This window comes from Pyrus communis, chromosome 10, assembly GCF_041283825.1.
Source record: "Pyrus communis isolate YQ-2024b chromosome 10, ASM4128382v1, whole genome shotgun sequence".
Taxonomy (NCBI): Eukaryota; Viridiplantae; Streptophyta; class Magnoliopsida; order Rosales; family Rosaceae; genus Pyrus; species Pyrus communis.
Genome location: NC_142574.1, coordinates 12,618,408 through 12,637,608, shown reverse-complemented (window position 1 = coordinate 12,637,608; position 19,201 = coordinate 12,618,408). Strand labels below are relative to the sequence as shown.

The 19,201-nt window shown below is 36.8% G+C and overlaps 2 protein-coding genes across 7 annotated transcripts in view; both read right to left on the bottom strand.

Moving 5' to 3' along the window:
• Nucleotides 1-1,407: 1,407 nt before the first annotated feature.
• On the bottom strand, nt 1,408-9,285 carry LOC137729108 (wax ester synthase/diacylglycerol acyltransferase 5). 6 transcript variants are annotated; one of them, XM_068467938.2, is made up of 6 exons: nt 8,352-9,285; nt 4,393-4,465; nt 4,206-4,273; nt 2,237-2,449; nt 1,938-2,075; nt 1,408-1,782 (listed from the first exon to the last, which is right to left on the bottom strand). In XM_068467938.2, exons 1-6 carry the CDS (start codon nt 9,108-9,110, stop codon nt 1,633-1,635), a joined length of 1,401 nt encoding a protein of 466 aa, XP_068324039.1. In that variant the 5' UTR covers nt 9,111-9,285; the 3' UTR covers nt 1,408-1,632. The 6 variants fall into 6 exon arrangements, with proteins under 6 accessions (XP_068324039.1, XP_088534540.1, XP_068324038.1 ...); XM_088678414.1 differs by having other exon boundaries at nt 4,206-4,329; nt 4,419-4,465; nt 8,352-9,266; XM_068467937.2 differs by having other exon boundaries at nt 4,206-4,291; nt 8,352-9,264.
• A 1,755-nt stretch (nt 9,286-11,040) lies between these two features.
• The window catches only part of LOC148693534 (uncharacterized), a 68,258-nt gene continuing 60,097 nt past the window's right edge, over nt 11,041-19,201 (bottom strand). Inside the window, exon 3 of the mRNA XM_088678042.1 lies at nt 11,041-11,096. Within this exon, the coding sequence (XP_088534168.1) occupies nt 11,041-11,096 (56 nt within the window). The remainder of the gene's footprint in view (nt 11,097-19,201) is intronic.

Here is a 19,201-nt window from a genome sequence, read left to right as displayed (position 1 = left end):
GTTGTTTCTTAGTTCCTGTGGTTCGACACCCTTACTTGTGCCGCTATACTATCCTTACATTTGCACTCGAAAGGAACTTCAACACCCTCTCTTCCTAGCATGACGCATTTTGGGTAGTGAGATTCTCTTGCCCAGGAACAAATCCGTGAAGGCGTGGCCAAAGCGGATAATATCGTGCTACGGTGAAGTCGGGATGTGACATCTCCAGTGTTTTTTAATGTGTCAAACACATATTTGGGAGCCCTAAAACATTTAATATGATTGGTTTGCTTTAATTTATTTTGAGAAAACTAAATTTTAGATACAATGCATATCTTTCAATGGAATCATGTGGCTTACAGAATATAAACTTTTGAAAAGAAAATTATAAATGGAAGGTAACCAATTTTCGGAGCTATTTTGTTGTGAATAATGCTGGGCTACTTAAAAATGAGTAAGAATTCTTACTCAAAACTCCTCATGTTCGAATTACAGAGGTTTGTGCTTATAATCAGAATCGTTCGTATTATAAATCACTTTGTAAAGATTATCTATGCAAAAAATGAATTAAAACTAAAGTCGATTAGTCAATTTATTGTAGCAAATATATAGACATTTCGTAATGGTTTTACTAATTTCATTCATCTGTTTTTATATAGTTCGATGACTAAACGAACTTAGTTTTAATTGATTTTTGCATAGATGATCTTTATATAACAATTTTATAATATAAACGGTTATGATCAAACACTAAGTTCTATGGATCGGCAACGAACTGTTCTGAGTAGGAACTCCTACTCATTATTTGAGTAGCCAAGTATTATTCTTTTGTTGTGCCCCATTAGGATAAATTTATGGTTCCGCCACTGACCACAAGTATGCTAAACTGTCTCAAAAATTCAATTTATGTATGACAAAACTCTCGTGAACTTATATGACTGGATGTAATTGACTCATGACTCAATGAGATAAGATCTTTATCTAGGTGTGGAAATGACTCTTCATAATATATAGTTGTGTCTTAAAGAGTCAACCATTGCATCTCTATTCATGTTAAGCCAAATGTTGCCCAATTTCTCCCCAAACAATGAAATCTAGAGAGAGGGAGAAAGCTTAGGGAAGAAGAAAGTGTTTCTTTGTATTTGCTTCAATTCAATCGTATCTTATAAATGATCTCAATTCTTACACTCACACTCTGTAACTTTCTTGCTTACACAATAAGCTACTATAGCTAATATAACTGACTTTAGCTAAAACAAATGCTGACATGTCATCCTTATCTCTAACCAATCCTATCAGCTATAACATGCACATGCCATATAATCCAACATCAAAACCTAATTCATGAATCATAACAACCCATCAATGTATTTAAATGATTTGACTCGTTTTGATTAAATTTTCCAACAGTATTAAAGAGATGGTCTATTGTTCTAAAAGCTAAAATGGATTTTCTTTATTTTTGTCAAACGATAGATTTTGCTAGATTAGCCACCAACAGATATTTGGCTACTCATATAGTGTACCGATTACATTAAAATCCTCAATTGTTTCGGTTCACGAAAGATGCATGCTTTCCTTCGTAGGTTCCCACCGATGACATTCTTACATCATATTCCATAAAATATAGAGAGGTCATATCCTAGGTTCTACTCATGGCTGGCTGGATGCTGCTTCCTTCATATCAAGCAATGCCTCTTCAAAGCATTTTGCGAGAAATGTTGGATCCGGAATGATATCTTTGGCCACCAAAATTTGCAGGTCAGCTCTTTCAGCATAGCTCACCATGTGCATTGTAAGTGCCTGCGTTACCAACCAGCAAAAGTATTCCAGTTACATTACAGATACTTCTGATTTGCTACATCTGACATTTTCTAGAATGTAACATAACGCCCCTTCACAACGTCATTCTATGATCTGAACCACTCATTTCTAATTGGTTAGCGTCATATATATACCTGGGGTAGGCTGCACGTATTCACTCTAAGGTAAGTTACAAGGTTGCCCCCAATTGCAATTGCTTCTTGCGGGCCAATTATATTTGAAATGGTAAAGCTAGTATTGCAGACCATCTTGTAAAGAAGCCAACTAGCAACCTGCAGTAGAATGAAACTGTTTTCATTTTATATACATTTTTGAATATTTGAGGCACATTTAGGAATGATTTTGTAGGAAACACTGTTACTCATACCATTTTTTGTCGAAGCGTTTATGTTAGAAGCACAACAGATTTTTCTTAAAAATTCATGTTGATTACCTTTGCTCCAAAGTAGGTGATTAGAAAACATCCAACTTTGTACGAAAAATCAGCTTCTAGAGATTGTTTCTTCCTGTCAAGAACCAGCTTAACTCTCTTGAGGTACACTAGAGGATCAAGATCACTGCTTTTATGGTAATAAATAGGTAGGAGAAACATGCCGAACTTGTTACCCCAGCTTGATTCAGAGTTGCTTTCCAAGAAATTGGATACCTGATCATATTCGTACAATCATTACCTCCAACCAACTACCATCAAATTGGATACCTGGTCATATTCGTGGGATGATAAGTGAAGAAAGTTGACGTTTCATCGTAAAACAAATTGGTAATTTGGGGAGTAGCCCAATTACTTATGAGCACATGCATGGTCCTTCTTCTCATCATTGTAGGATTCATTCTCAACACGGCCCCCCCACGTGTGGCGAATTTTCAAGCCTAACACGTGGACAACACAACGGGGTGATGTGGAGCGTGTGTGGCCATTGAGCTTCACATATGAGACAACCTGCTCTGATACCATGAAGAAAGTTGAGGTTCCATCATAAAACCAATTGGCAATATGGGAAGTAAACCAACTTACTTATAAGCCCATGCAAGGTCCCTTATCCCATCAACATGAGACTCATTCTCAACACGTCTTTTCACGTGTGGCAAATTTTTAAGACTAACATGTGGATAACACAACAGGGTGACGTGGAGCGTGTGTGGCCGTTGGGCTTCACACGTGGGACAACCTGCTCTGATATGATGAAGAAGGTCGAGGTTTCACCATAAAACCAATTGGCAATATGGGAGTAGCCCAACAACTTATAAGCACAAGCAAAGCCCCTCCTCTCATCAATGTGGGATTCATTCTCAACAATTAGGGTGCTTATCTAGGTTTTTGGGGTTGGGTTGAAAAACATGACAAATTAAGGGTTTATTTGATAACGATTTTGGCTTAAAGTTTTAGTTTTCAATTTTGTGCTAGAGATAAGGGGCAAGTATATGTGAGATTATGAGAGATATAAAAAAAAAAAGAGACAAAGGATGGCTGAAGATATATGTGACAAATATACAGAATGAAAACTAAAAGTCAAAAATTAAAAGCTGTTTAAAGTTGTTTTCACTTTCATAATTTTGTTTATTTATTTATTTATTTTCCTGGGGGAGTTCCTTATTTCATTTGGTTGTGGTGGTTTGTTTTATGCTAAGTCTTCTCGTCTTAATTAATTATAGATACAACGTAACTTCAGTTACGGATTTGTAGCTGTTGTAGATACAACTAACATACTTAGAATCATTTGATAATAATATTGAACCTTCGTCTAATAATTTTCCGTGTACAATTCCGTCAAATATGATCAAGAGACATGCATGCTAGAACATATGCGCGGGAATTAAGCTATTCCCCCCCCCCCCCCCAAATAAACCTCAGCCATTCCGGACCACTTCCTGCAAACTCATCAACAAGCACAAACCTAACCTAACATGCATCTCACTGCTACTATCAAAATCTTACTGCGGCATCTCACAAGCCTAACCTAACATTTCCCTATGCTTTCAAGTTTCAACTCTGGGATATGTGTCTCTAAAAACTGGTTTGTTTGGACGAAGCTGGTGGTTGAACTGCTAAACTAAGAAAAAGGAATCATCGTGCAAGTCACGCGATCACATATGACAGAATTGTGGATGAAACTTGTTTGAATCGGAGTGGTTAGTTTACGTGGTAATTGTATGAAAGTAAAAAAGGTCCAGGTGCCGTTTATGCAATTAATTTTCTTGTGTTTCGTATGCTTATTAATTTGTTAGTTTTGGGAAAATTGTGAGTAGGCCTCCTGAAAATATATACCAAAACTCAGTTATGCATCAGTAAGTTAGGATTCACCTGCAAAATTAGAAAGAAAAAATATAGCAAGAACCCTATAAAAGTTCTTAAAACAACCAATATATATAATATAAATGAAAGTTTATAAATCACGACGAACCTGCAATCCAGGTTGCTCTCTTAAATTGACCATAGCTAGGCCTGTAATTCGAATTCCGTCATGCAGAGCTGGACAATGAAGTTTAGCTATAACTTGGTTATCGTGATTGCCATTGATAATTGATCTGTTTCAAATGGGAAGCACAAGCACTAGAACAGAACCCAAATTCAAGAATGACATTAATTACCATTTGGTGTTTGGTGATCTAGGTACCTTGACAGCCCTGACGAAACCAAGCCAACAAGAACATCGTTGATGGTCTGCATGATAGCCAAATCATGCTTTTAGTGGTTGAGTGAAGTTCCATTTCGGTCACTGTAGTTTCAATTGTCTCTATTTCTTTCTTTTGTAAAAGAATGATAACTAATGGCAAACCACAGTTATCCACACCTTCCAAACCCGGAGAGGCTATAAAGAATTTCACCTTGCTCGTGGCCAAGGTCAAATAGACTCACTAGCTCGGAGTATCAAACACGAGACCTCTTATATTTTTTTTGTTTATTAAGGTGCCAAGCCTGCGCCCTTACCACTGGGTCACTTGATGTGGTTGTCTCTATTCAATATTTACAATTTATTAATGGTTGTAATTCAAAGACAATTTAATTTCATCTCAACTTTTTCGTCATAATTACCTTGCGGGTGACATAACACATTTTCAACGAAAACATGATGGAATTAAGTTCGGAAATAATTTGCAAACTCCCACTTATCATGTATTCTTGCTTTTCTTGCTTTTCTTTCAAGCCACAAGATTGAATAAATCAACAATAAATCAAGGAACATAAACATAGCAAAAAGAGTACAGGACGACAAAAGTTGAGGGTGTAAATCATTTTTTTCTCATAAGTTATTGTCTTAAATGTAACAATTAGTAAAATACAAGATCAGGTCATAAAAATTGAAACTATAGGAGCCAAAATGTAATTATTTTGCCATAAGTTATTTTGCCACAAATACGGGGACTAAAATCATAACTTATAGCCCATAAAGTTTGTAGTCAAAACCCTGTGAGAATTCCTTATTAGTTAGAACCCCTTTTAAGAAAAAAATATACTTTATTCTGACCAATGAAATGAACGAATTATGTCACATGACAATGTTAAACTACCATCTAATATATTTTTTTTTACTTCCCTTTTAATCATGGAAGAGATACAACCAAATATGCCCATATACAAAGTCCAAACCTTGTGTTTCTTCCTTTGTAAAATAAAAGGGAAAAATGTTCAACTTTAGACGTGTATAAAACTTTCGACTTGATTGTCTATATTTTAAATTGTACTCAATCTGTTTGCTTGGTTGACATTAAGGTCTCAAAAAACTAAAGCTCATGTGAAGTGCTTTTCAAGCCATCTCTTGTCTTTTAGTGTTATATTTGAAGTGCTTCTCAACTTGAATTCAAACTCCGTCGAGTCTATTTTCACTTAACCCCCTAACTCAAGGTGACAATTACCCCACCCCCCTCAACCCCCTAACCCAAGGTGACCGTTACCTCCATCTCCCTCAAGAATCATGTCACATATCTATTTAACAAACCATAGTTACTTATGCATTTAATTAAATTTTTTGAGAAAAGAAAACAATTGAATGAATCAAAAGAAAATTTTGCCCTTTTCTTAAATATTTGGGTGGTGTTATTCACACGCTCCTTTTTACCTCAGATACAATGTTCTCAACTTTCTGTTGTTTGATCGAATGAAATGAAGAAAATTAAACATAAACTAACAAGAGTGTGTAAGAGGTTAAAATGAGTGTGTGGATAGTACGTCCAAAATATTTTCTCTATTTATCATATATGTTGTGTTTGGATACTGAGAGAACCCAAACGGAAAAGAAAAAAATCAAAAGAAAACGTAATGATGATTTCAGCAAAACCCAAAATTCAACGAGGTTGACTGTTTGCTATTTAATTAGGAGAGATTTTTCAGTGTACCAAGAATACGGTCCGGTACATCAAGTATTAAAATACAAGTGGTTGGATGCTTAAAAAAAAAAAATTCTAGTCGCTTGTATTATGATCATTGGTGGAGCCAGTTAGAGCCTAGGAGGGTCATATGACCCTTCTCACGATCTGGAAATGTTGTATTTATATGTGCTATAATGATGTAGCTAGGCTTTTATATTTATAGTTGACGCTCCTCACAAATGCAATTTGCTTGTAGTTGAGTCCAATTATTTTTATTTGAATTTGCACCAAGGTGTATATGCATGATTGCTTTCTGTCATTGTTATAGAGCATCATCTGCTATAATGTAATTAATTAAATCACGATATCAATGTTGGAAACTTAAAACTTAAGATTGATTCTCCTTAACAGAATTTCTGGCTTCACCACTAATTATAACACTTGATATACCAGACTGTGTTCCCAACACGTTGAAAATTTTCTCTTCAATTAAAACTAATCCAATTAGGGGTTTTTTTTACAGGGAAAAAGATTTCTGAGAATATTTGATACAGATTAGGAGACTTTTACCCCGTATAATTTGTTGGTATTTATGTTGTATGTCATGCGTCAAATTGAATCTTGAAGGTTTAAGCTATGAACAAGTATAATACATTATTCTATTTCTAAAACAAACCTAATGAGTCAATAGTATATTATATATTTTACCCTATTCTTAGTATTAATTTGGTAATTATTTTGGTAGAATTTTGATACTTTTCGTTATATTTTTAATGTAGGACATTCGACTTCCTCTGGAGCAAAACATGATCAAACGGACGAATTTTGGAGTGATTCAAATTGGAGGACATTCGTGTGTTTCTTGTCTTGTTCGTATCAAAATTTGGGATTTTTCTACACAGCGGTTATTTTCTGGCGATTAAATAAAGAAGCAGTGCGCGTTGTTAGAAAGTGACGTTTCTGGGTTTGACTTGCGTTTTTGAAGCCCAAGATGACCTCATATGGGTTCGTGACCTTCTAGAGAAGTGTTCATAATAGTTCAAGCTTTAAATCCAGCTACTTTGGGCCAATTTTGGAGTTGATTTGGGTCCAATACGTGGCTGTGCAGATTTCTAGGCGAATTTACCAAGTTAATTTAGGATTATGTTTCCTATTTTATTTCAAGTTTTTAGGTTTCCTAGTTGGATTCTAAGACCTTTGACTAGGAGGATTTTAAAGAGAGTTGTATAAAATAAATAAGCTTTTTGGCAAAAACCTAGGGGGGGGGGGGATTTTTTTTGGGCGTATGCAACTTTTGAGAGAATAGTTTGGCTAAAGTTTTGGAGTTTTCAAGACTTACACTTCAGGTGTTTTCATCATTTTTCTAATTTAATACAATTATGTTGATTTTATTTATGAATATGCGTAACTAATTCCCTTTTCGCTAGGGTGAGGCCATGATCCTTAGCAAGAATATGTAGTCTCTTTTTAATTTTCTTATGAATTTATGCATGCAAGTTTTGGATTGTTAATCACTGTGCTTTAAACTATCTATTTGTCTTAGTGCTTCGCGACCATTAGGATATTTAGAAAAATAATTTGATGCAATTTTGGCGGAGGACTGTCCCTAAAATTGACTAAGGCTTCTTGTGGTTAACATGTGTAACTACTTAGGATGAACGACACGTCTTAGGAGTTATATGGTTTTCAAAAGGTCTTCACAAAACTTAATGACTCTTGTATGTTCACATTCGATCTGAACGCCACGGACGGGTTGCATGTTAAATATACGTTCTATATTGGGGGGTTCCAAGTAGGGCATACTTTAGGAAAACCTAACCTTCAAAATATGCATGTGTAATTCATAAGGATTTAGAAGTACTACATAGGATTGTTAGGGTGATGGCGGAACCCTAGTGTTTTTCCAAAGTTGTTTCTAAAAATCTTTTCTCTTTGATTTGTTTCCTTTTTAATTGGTCATTAGTTGCTTTCTTTAAATTACTTTTATTAAAATTCGTTTTTAATACTTTTTAATTCAAAATTGACATTTTCCAATCTTGACTTTCAGGTAATTAATTAGGATTAGGGTTTTCCATACATTGTTTTAAATAATCTCAGCAGAAAACGACCTTGCTTGAGCCGTTTATATTACAACAACCTTATTGTCTTGCAAGTATTTTGTGTGATTTTATCCCTACTGTGGCAGGTGGTAAAATCCCTATCAAAACGAATAAACACAGAAGAATTAACAAGTCACTTACCGCATTCGGAACAGCTTTCTTGACGAGCTTCATGTCCTCAAGCCGAAACCTAGCCGTGGCCAGCTTCCTAGGCCAGAGCTCAACTCCATCGCCGCCACTTATCGCTGTTTTCTGGTCACAAAGCCACAAGCTCCTCATCGCATTCTCCACCAAAAACACCAAGCTAAACCACAACATCTCCACACGCCGAATCAACAAACCCCACCATCCCTTTTCACCATTCACTCTCTTCCTCCTTCCACGACCCAAAATCTTTTCTTCATTTCCATTTGAGCCTCTCGTCCTGAAACTCTCCAAGAATAGGGACATGATCGAAACCCCGTCTCCCAAAGCGTGGTGGATTCGGAAAATGCCGCAGTTGTGGGCCATGAGGAGGTGAAGTTCCCAGAGGGGTTTGTTCGCGCTCAGTCTAGTAGAGCTTGTGGAGAGGTCGGCCAAGTATTCGTTAACTGCGGTCTCATGATCGACGGGAGATGTGGTGACGGGGTTGTGGATGACAATGATGTGGCGGTCGAGGTCAACGTTGGGGGCATTGTGCCAGTGCTGGAGGCCGCGGGAGTCGCGGAGCATGAGGCTTGAGAATCTTGGGTGGGAGAGGAGGAGGGAGGTTTTGAGGTGAGACTTTACGGCGTCTATGTCTATGGAGTTTTTGAATCCCATGGCACAGTGGATTATTTGGTTCATTTCGGGTTGGAGAAGGAGCCGACCTACTGGGGTCAAGGGTTCGCCGGAGTTGTCATCGGCTGCCGACGTATCCATGAGAGAGAGATGAAACAGCCTTGTAGTTGTGGTGTCGTTGGTATATGAAAAATAAAAATTAAAAAAATTGTAAGACACAAAAGTCACGCAATCCTCACCTCATCTGAAAAATGGTGAAGATAAGTTTACTCTCACTTGTGGCTCTCATGAAATTGGGGTAATTGAACAACATTAGAACTTAGAGACAAAAACTTGAAGCCGGATTCAATAGATAGGCCACGGGCCCTATTTCGTGTTTTTTTGTGTCCCCTTTCTAATTTTTAACACTAGTCCCTCAATTTAACTTCATATCCAACACCGTTAAATTTTCATTGTTTAATTAACTGTTTTTTTTTTTTTTTTAAGTTTGGAATGTCAAATAAGATTTTTGGAGTGTTAATAACAATTGAAAATTTTATTTGAACCCACATAACCTCTCTCTCCACCTAACTTAAATTGTAAATGGAAATTATCTTTTTACCCTATTGCATAATTAGAATCATGCACAAGATGAAATTAACACTAAAACTAAAGTTTATTAATAAACCCACACTTAATAATCAAACTCTATTATCACGCAATTTTTATCCTACGTTCATTTTGACTAAAACCTAAGACGCTCTCATAGAGAAAAACAATCTCTTTTTGACCAATGAATAATGATTTTGAAGTTTTAAATCTTCATTGTATGAATCTACATATGCAAGTTTTTTTTTTCGTAAATTTGATACATTCAATAATTGCCAAGTAACATTCTAATATTCACCAAAACCTTAAATAGAGAAAATGACATATGCTAAAGTAGTCTTCAACGAAAAAAAATTATTCCGTTAGAATGGTAATTATTTACAATATACCTACCTATCTGATGAATAATGGATGCCCGATGATATTATGCTTCTAAAGATTCAGGGAAGAGCTGCCTATAACGATTCAGGCCTTTATACTTTGTGAAACCCTAAACAAGTAAACCATATTACCAGGTTTTCCATCTGCACTTGCAAGGTTCACGTTGTGTAAGCCATTGCCAACACGCCTCGCCAAGCTACAGATAGAACTCAACAAACTCAAACCAAAGCAGGCTTTGCATCTGTGCAGTTACAACATATTCGATACCATGACAGTACCATACAAAGCAGACCTGGCTTATAAGTCCTGAATCATCATGAGTTTATACAAACACCAGGCTATTAATTAGCTCTCTCTCTTTTTTTCTTTTTTTCTTTTTTTTTAAGAAAAAGTTTTGCTTTTATTTTAATGAAATTGTTCATTCTTGACATGGAATTTCGCATGTAGTTTCTGGTTTTGTTATTTTAATTAATTGGGTGGATAAATCTTTGCCGGCAATTACATATTGTTAGTCTCGTAAGTTTAAAAGTTTAACGAAGTTACGTGAATTTTTTTTTTAAATGATTGTAAAGATAAATTTATATATTGAATTGAGTTTGTGAGGATAGTTTGGATGGTAAATTTGGGGTTAAAGAAATATTGATTGTTTCATTAAAAATAATAGGGTTTTATTACAAATAGTCTCTGAAATTGACCTCACTTCTCCCTTTAATCCCTGAAATTGAAAATCGTTCAATGTTGTTCCTGAAATTTGGTACCACAAATCAATGTCGTCCCTATTGTCCCATTCCTTTTATTTTTCGAGTAATGATATTCATACTATGTTTTTATACCACATTTTCATACCACTTTAGGTGGCATCTGATGTTGACAGCCACATCATTTGAAAAATTTGCAAAACCTTAGGAAATGAAAGAGAAAGACTCCTCCTTGTATACCACAATCATCATTTAATTAACTAATTTTTCTTAATTATTCGTTTATTAAATAATGAACTAAATTTAAAAATCGGATTAATTCAAATGATGTGGTTGTCCACATCAAATGGCATCTAAGTTGTATGAAAATATACTACAAAAACATGGTATGAATAACATTACTGTTACTTTGATGACGTGCCTAACATGGAAACCCATACAACCACTGGTGTGTTGCCACCTGGAGTAAACTTAAAAAAAAAAGATAAGATTAAAAATCATGAACACAACTCAGAAAATGGAACACGACCAACCCAGCTACTTCAAAACACCGACAGAAAAGAAAGCTTCTTCAAATCAAGAAGAGACTTCCATTTTCTTGGTTTTAAAAAAATAGATGAATAAACAAAGGAAAAATAAAGTGACCCAGCTACCACCTCAGCCACCTCCTTCATCTCCAACTACCATCTCCATACTCTCTTCAAATTTAATTTCATGTTCTTCTCCGAGGCACCAGAGTTAAGGGGATGGGGTGAGGAGGGACCAGCAGTGAGGTTACGGGAGAGGTTCGGTTGGGCTTGGAGTGAGGGAGATGACTCACAAACTCTCCTTCTCTTTCCTACGAATCCCTAATACGTGTTTTGATTTCATTTTGGGATTTCGTTTTTCGCAAATCGATTTTGATTTTAATTTTCGGCAATCTGATTTGAGATGGAGGTGTTGGGTTTATTTTAATTTTTTTAATTTTCTTTTTTTTTGCAGTTTTGTTAGAGTTATGTTTGATCCATGTAGCACCACCAACCCCCGAATCTCGCCACCATGCTTGTCAGCTGCATTTTCTCACCATCGGCAAGGTTTCCTTTGTTGGGGATGTAGGATCTTATAGTCCAAGCATCCTTTCTTTCTATTATCTCCCTCCCTCTCGTCAGTGAAGCCGAATCGGATCTTAGAGTCGTCTTTGCGTCGGTTCAAATCTTGGTGTTTGTTCAAACCTTACAGATTTCATCATCGGCAGGGTTTCCTTTTTATGTATTTATCTCCCTACCTCCCTCTTGTCGGTGAAGTCGAATCGGATCTTAGAATTGTGTTTGCGTCGATTTAAATCTCGACCTTCGTCGTCGGTTCAATCCTTACAGATTTCACCAATATTCAATTGGCTAGATATCTTCCTTCAATCCCCAAATCCTAATAAATTGACAGAATGTTTGCTAGTTTTGTAGTGTGCCGACAGGCGGCAATGGCTTGGAGTGGGTGGAACCTAAGAGTTTATTCTTGGCTTTTGTATTACTTTAATTTTTAGTTTTTTTTTTTTTTTAACTAATTTTATAAAAAGTTAACAGTGTTAAATTTAACTTAGACCATCTCCAACCCTTAGCCTAAAACCTAAAATTTTTAAGACAAAAAATTTAGATTTTAGCCTAGAAACAGTTTTTTGTTCTAACTCCCTTGGCCTACAATTTTAGCCAAGAATATTAAAGAATGAATTTAGGCTAATTTTTTTTAAAAGAAAAATTATGTAGACTACTCTAAATTAATTTTATGAACATTTTAATCTAAAAATATTAAAATTCCGATAAATTTTGAAAAATCACTAAATCAATACATGAAACTCAATGGAAAGAATATGAAAATCATGATAACACAAAATAAATGAAATACAATGCAGACATCAAAATTTTGATGAAATAAATGTTGACCGTATTAAAATTTCAAAGTTCACGTGTCACATTTACACGTAGCGCACGTAGCGTGTGACTCAACGAAAAATCGAAAAAAATTGTATAAGTCATCAAATAGGACACATGTCAACACCTGACATAAATGATTTATTTCATCTGAATATTTTATTCAAAATTTGTCCTTGAAAAATTCTATAAATACAAGGCCATTCATCCATTTCAAGGGACCAATTCACATATATATTTCTCTACCCCCAAATTGGAAGAGAATTCCCCAAATCCTTGAAGCTATGAAACTCTAAAGCTTTCAAGCATCCAAATTCCCAAGAATCCCGAAGGATCAAGAGAGCTCTCTTCGTTCTTCGTCAAATCCTTTAAGAAATCCACTCGACTGTTCATCAAGATCAAACCCCCAAAGGCCCTTGAAGATCCATTCATTGTTCATCAAGATCAAGCCCCGAAGGCCCTTGAAGATTCGTTCATCCTCGTTCATCAAGCTCAAGCCCAACGGCCCTTGAAGAAATCCACACAATTGTTCATCAAGATCAAGCCCCAAATGCCCTTAAAGATCCGTTCATCCTCGTTCATCCTATAATCAAGCCCCGACGACCTTTGGATCAACAATATCAACAAATATGCACCACTGTACATCCCTAGACCAAGCCCCGACTGCCCTTTGGATCAACAGCCCATCAACAAATCTACACCTTATGAAGATAGAATCGGAGGATTAAATTGTAAAAGAGATTGTAACCCTAAAATCAATACAAAATATTATTTTGTACACGTGTTCTTATTTCATTCATCGCAGGAATATTCGTGTTTACACACACATGAAGCACATACAAAAGACATGATGGAGATGTATAACACACCAAACATGTGAAACACATGACACACACAAAATACATACCAAAATACATACAAAACACTTGATTGAAATGTATAACACACCAAACATGTGAAACACATGGCACACACGAAACATAGACCAAATACATACAAAACACATGAAATGCATGAAACACAAACCTACACACATGAAACGCAAACCTTCAATCATCCTCTACAAAAACACAAGTTGAATATCAAACCATCACACATCATATTCACCAATCTTTCAACTTTCAAAGTGTTTTTGTTTCCTAAAAATCCTCAATATCTCATCAGTGGGTGAAAGAAGAAGCCTTAGCTTGACAATACTGATGGCACAATACCAAGCAAGCCTTAACAATGCAGATGCAGAAATGAATAGTGCATAAGCTGAATTTGCAAACTCGCTTATGCAATATGAGCACTAAATCGAATCTAGCTATCGTGGTTCTATCACAGGACGTTCATTTGTGCAGCGTGATAGAGAAGAGTGTCATGACCGAATGATGAAAGATTATTTCATTGAACGTCCGATATCATGCTCATGATTTTCAAAGGCGGTTTCGGATGAGGAGAGAGCTTTTTGAAAGCATCTTGAATGCAGTTGTCAATCATGACCACTACTTTGCAAGGAAGATAGATGTCGTAGGCCGACAAAGTCTATCACTTCATTAGAAGCTCACATCTGCATTTCAGATGCTAGCTAATAGGTGCTCTGCAGACTCAATTGACGAGTATTGCCAACTTGCCGAGACTATTGCTATTGAGAACCTGAAGCGTTTTTGTAAGGTAATTGAAGCCATATATGGAGCCACAAACCTTCACAAGCCAAATCGTGAAGATTTGAAGAGGCTTCTACACAAGGTAGACAAAAGAGGTTTCCCTGACATGACAGGACGTTTTGATTATATGCATTGGGAGTGGAAGAATTGTCCTATTCCTTGGGCTGGCCAATTCAAAGGTCATCATAACAAGCCAACCATCGCTCGAGGCTGTGACTTCTTACGACACATGGATTTGGCATGCATTCTTCCGCGCTCCTGGATCAAACAACGATATCAACATTCTTTGGTCTTTTCCTCTATTCGATGATGTTGTCAATGGATGGCCACTAGAATGGAGGTACAAGGTAAATGGTAATAGGCATGAGCTAGGTTACTACCTAACTGATGGTATGTATCCTAGTTGGTTTACCTTTGTGAAAAGTTAATCTCATCTTGATAGTGCAAAGAAGAAATTATTTTCACAAAGACAAGAGTCTTACATGAAGGATATGGAGAAAGTGTTCGAGATCCTATAAGTTCGATGGGCCATTGTTAGAGGGGTTGCACGATTGTGGCATACCGAAGACCTTCATTCAATCATGATGACGTGCATAATTTTGTACAACATGATTGTGGAGGATGAGTACATCAAAATTGAAGAAGATTCTGACGAAGATGTGAATGACAACAAATCAATACATGCGAGAGCTATGGCAATATATGTTGAATATCTTGTTGCAACCACATATGAGACCCAACAAGATAAGGTCACATTGAGTGAGTATATGAGACGTTTAAATAGAATTCAAGTTCCTCAAGGTCATGACACATTCCGGAAGGATTTAGTTGAACATATATGGCACCAAGAAGGTGAATGTTGATGATGTTGGTGTATTAATGTGTTCTTGTGTTAGTACATTGTCAAAATTATCGAATGCCATTTGAATTATTGAAGGCATCTATTGTACACAAAAGTGTGCAATAATAACTACAATAATTATTGAAGGCATCTAGATTAATAGAAACAATAATTAATAAGCCATAAATTTATACACACGACAATTAATAAACTATATAAACTTAATACAAACGATAATTCATAAACCACATAAACCACATCAACTTAATACAATTGATAATTCATAAACTACATAAACTTAATAATGATATCCACCATATTGACTTGGTGGTAGACTTGGGATATAGCCTTGAGATGGCTCATCATCTTGAAATATACTCCTTCTTTTTGCTTATCATGTAAGAACTTCATCCTCTCTGGAGTGTATTTGTTGAGGTCCTCCATCATGAAATTACATTCAAACCTTTCTTGCTTCCTATCCCTTTCTTCCTTCATGGCCGAATGCATTCGAGCCATTTCTTCTTGCCGAGAGCTATGGCTTTCAGTCAATCTTGCAAATCCAGTAGCAATTTGTGCACTCATCGGATCTTGGGACTTCCTTTTTCTCTTTACTTCATTTTGCTTATCTCTTCCCGAGGCCTTGCAAAAGAAGAAGTTGGGGTCAATTCATCGACACCCCTTCATTGACACCTTCATTGACATCATTTGTCGGTGCGGCTTCATGTTGAAATAATCTTCCCATTGTTGGTCCGCATCGGTTGCCCACCTCGGACAATCCTTGAGGACGTCCCAAGCATGATGCAACTTAAAAGGTTGATTTTTTGGTGTTACTCTTGTCTTGTAAATTGCCATTGCTTTGTGATAGAATTTTTACCACATGCAAAAGTAGGGTTAAAATCACTGAAAATACTTGTAAGAATATAAGGTAATTGTAGTATAATTTCTCATGCAAGGTCATTGTCCCCAAAGATTGTTTGACTAATTCGTAATTAAATCAACTCTTAATTAACTATTAAAACAGATTTTTATCAAAAATTTGAGATTTTTGAGTTTGAAAATATTGAATTAACAATTTAAAGAAACATAGAAGTTGGAAAATAAAAGCAGCAAACAGAAAAGCATTTTTTAATTAAAAATCAATTTAGGGAAAGACTAGGGTTTAGCCATCACCTTCACAATCCTATGCAATTTTATCAATTACTTATGAATTTCCACATCCATGCTTTGAAGATTAGGTTTTCCTAATGCATATTTTCCTTGTGATGTTCAAGCAAAAACGTATATCTAGCCTGCAATCCATCTGTGATGTTCAGATCAAATATAAACATGCAAAACTCACTAAGTTTCTTGAAAACCCTTTGAAAAACCATGCAACCCTTAAGAGCGTGATGTTCACCTTAAGTGAACTTACAATTACTAATCACAAGAAACCCTCCTTAATTTCATGGTGATGGTCCAACAGAAATTGCATCAAATCATTGTCTAAATGCCCTAATGGTGATCAATCATTAAAATATATAGATAGTTTTAATCCCAGTGTAAGATCCCACATCACCCAGGGGAGTGATCCTTATATGTATATTCCCATCCCTACCTAGCACGAGGCCTTTTGGGAGCTCACTGGCTTCGGGTTCCATGGGAACTCCGAAGTTAAGCGAGTAGCGCGCGAGAGCAATCCCATGATGGGTGATCCACTGGGAAGTTGCTCGTGAGTTCCCAAAAACAAAATCGTGAGGGAATAGTAAGCCCAAAGAGGACAATATCGTGCTACGGTGGTAGAGCGGGCCCGGGAAGTGATCCGCCCCGGGCCGGGATGTGACAATTTGGTATCAGAGCCTAACCCTGGCCGTGGTGTGCCGACGAGGACATCGGGCCCCTAAGGGGGATGGATTGTAAGATCCCACATCGCCCAGAGGAGTGATCCTTATATGTATATTCTCATCCCTACCTAGCACGAGGCCTTTTTGGAGCTCACTGGCTTCGGGTTCCATAGGAACTCCAAAGTTAAGCGAGTAGCGCACGAAAGCAATCCCATGATGGGTGACCCATTGGGAAGTTGCTTGTGAGTTCCCAAAAACAAAACTGTGAGGGAATGGTAAGCCCAAAGCGGACAATATCATGCTACCGTGGTGGCTTGGGAAGTGATCCGCCTCGGGCCGGGATGTGACAATATACCAAACTGACACACCCCGACTCGGAATGTCCACTAGGACCCCAAATTGAGCTGTGTTGGCCGACACCGTTGATTTTCGTCCACTTTCGTGGCCTTAAACTGCCACATACCGTGGTTAATCAAGGTGGTTCTTGGGTGGGTTTTGTAGAGGGAAATGAGAGCTTCAAGATGGTGGTGGTGGCGTTGAAAAACTCCATCGGAGTTGGCCGGAGTCGACCTTGGAAAATGGTTTTTTTTTGTTTTCCTCATTTCTGATTTGGCTTCACCCCACAAAGGGGGGGGGTGGATTGTAAGATCCCACATCGCCCAGGGGAGTGATCCTTATATGTATATTCCCATCCCTACCTAGCACGAGGCCTTTTGGGAACTTACTGGCTTCGGGTTCCGTAGAAACTCCAAAGTTAAGCGAGAAGGGGGCTAGAGCAATCCCATGATAGGTGACCCACTGGGAAGTTGCTCGTGAGTTTTCAAAAACAAAACCGTGAGGGAATGGTAAGCCCAAAGCGGACAATATCGTGCTACGGTGGTGGAGCGGGCCCGGGAAGTGATCCGCCCCGGGCCGGGATGTGCCACCCAGTGATTAATATTTCAAAGCAAGCATGCATCCATTCACAAGAAAATTAATAAAACTACATATTCTTGCTAAGGTTCATGGCCTAACCCTAGCAAAAGAATTAGTTACGCATACTCATAATAAAAATCAAAGGAAATATCATTAAAATGAATAAGAATGAAAACACCTCCGATAGCAATTCTCCCTGTCTCCAAAGTTGAATGAAGGAAGCGTAGCCTCAAACTAAGAACGGCCAAGCAATATAATTGCTGAGCCATCGCACAAACCCTACAACATAGGTCCCTTATTCTAACTAGGAAAGTAAATAACAAAATAAAATACTTAGAAAATAAAGTCCTAATTAAAATAGGAAAAACTGCAAGGGAACTGTCTAGCCACGTTTTAGCCTCAGAAATCCTCCAAATTGAGCCCATAATAGCTTGTTGATGCGAAATATATAAGCACACAAATTAAAACCCTCTTTTGACAATTGTAGTATATGTATAAGTAGGGATCTTTCTAAACCGGGGATTAGGAGGGATTGCTAAATCACTTGAAAACTGACTCAAAAATGTAAAACAAAGGTTAAAACACTAAACTAGACTCAAAGAATGCAAAACTAAACACTAAAACACTAAAACAAACCAAAAGACTCAAAACAGCAACAAAACACTTAAAACTACCTTAAAAACACAATCTGGGCAGTTTTGAACACCTAACACTAATTTGGACGAATTTGGGTTATAACTTGAATCAAAACACTTAGAAACACAAACTAAGACACTTTCTAACTAAATTGAAACACTAAAGTAAAGGGGGATTTAGTTTTGACGAAATTAAAACAAAGAAAACAGATTGTAATGAGAACAGATTGTAAAAACGAATTTCATGAAAATATGGATGGAATGCTAGCTAGAAGGTTCTTCTCCACACATATCACACTTGCATACAAGATGATTTTCAGTTGGTCTTTCGATGAATCATGAAACTCAACACCCCGGGTTAATTAGGTTCGCTTAAATTAACCTTCAAGTTCTCCTTAAGTTAATGAATTGGATGGGAAAGCGCATACAACAATTCAATACATTCTCCAAAAGTCCTTTATGTGAAAAGCACAATAAAGATACAATCAAAGATCATTAAGCAACATGAAAACTATAAGTGTTGATGAGGCATTCGTTACTATGATGAGCATGAAACTAGTGCCAAGAATTCATTTAACGCGATCGTTTATAAGCGACCTCCACTACTTGTGAATATAAGTTTGTAACTATTAGGTGAAACTCCCTTATATTCTAGCATCATATTCATGCATGAAAACTAAGCGTGCACTCTCAATAAACATACACGAATAAGTTATCAATCAAGCAGTTAAACAAATTGAATCCACAACTCATGAAATTCCAACCGAAGGTAATCAATTTATATTGCAAGCATATACATGG

What these genes read in the sequence shown, in the direction of transcription:
- LOC137729108 (XM_088678414.1), bottom strand. Translation starts at nt 9,110, where the DNA reads ATGGATACGTCGGCAGCCGATGACAACTCCGGCGAACCCTTGACCCCA. An exon ending in AGAAAGCTGTTCCGAATGCG is followed by an intron (nt 4,466 to 8,351) that starts GTAAGTGACTTG and finishes GCTATCATGCAG; the next exon opens with ACCATCAACGATGTTCTTGT. An exon ending in TCACCTACTTTGGAGCAAAG is followed by an intron (nt 2,076 to 2,236) that starts GTAATCAACATG and finishes ATTCTACTGCAG; the next exon opens with GTTGCTAGTTGGCTTCTTTA.